At 70.2% G+C, this 262-nt stretch overlaps 1 protein-coding gene across 1 annotated transcript in view; it reads right to left on the minus strand.

Annotated features, from left to right (window-relative positions):
* The window catches only part of LOC119591172, a 4,199-nt gene that overhangs the window by 1,506 nt on the left and 2,431 nt on the right, over positions 1–262 (minus strand). The window contains exon 3 of the mRNA XM_037939880.1: positions 21–225. Within this exon, the coding sequence (XP_037795808.1) occupies positions 21–225 (205 nt within the window). The remainder of the gene's footprint in view (positions 1–20; positions 226–262) is intronic.

Below are 262 nucleotides of genomic sequence, written 5' to 3' on the forward strand. Positions count from 1 at the left end.
GCCGCCTCCGCCACACAAACAACGCCGAGAGGCTGGGCGCGCCTCTGGCCACCAGCGGCCTCCCTGCCAAGGAGGGACGACCTCCAGCCAGAGACAAACCTCAACGAGGCAAAAACAGGAACCAGACGAGTGGCGCTGGCCCCCTTCAGTCTTCCTCCTGCTTCCGGGGTCGCTGCAGCTGCGGCGGCAGGTGCCCCGACATGCCCGGCCCAGCCATGCCCACCCCTGCGATGCCCGGGGGGGCGCCCAGGGCCTGCTTCTG

The sequence above is a fragment of the Penaeus monodon genome, chromosome 28 (assembly GCF_015228065.2).
Source record: "Penaeus monodon isolate SGIC_2016 chromosome 28, NSTDA_Pmon_1, whole genome shotgun sequence".
Classification (NCBI taxonomy): domain Eukaryota; kingdom Metazoa; phylum Arthropoda; class Malacostraca; order Decapoda; family Penaeidae; genus Penaeus; species Penaeus monodon.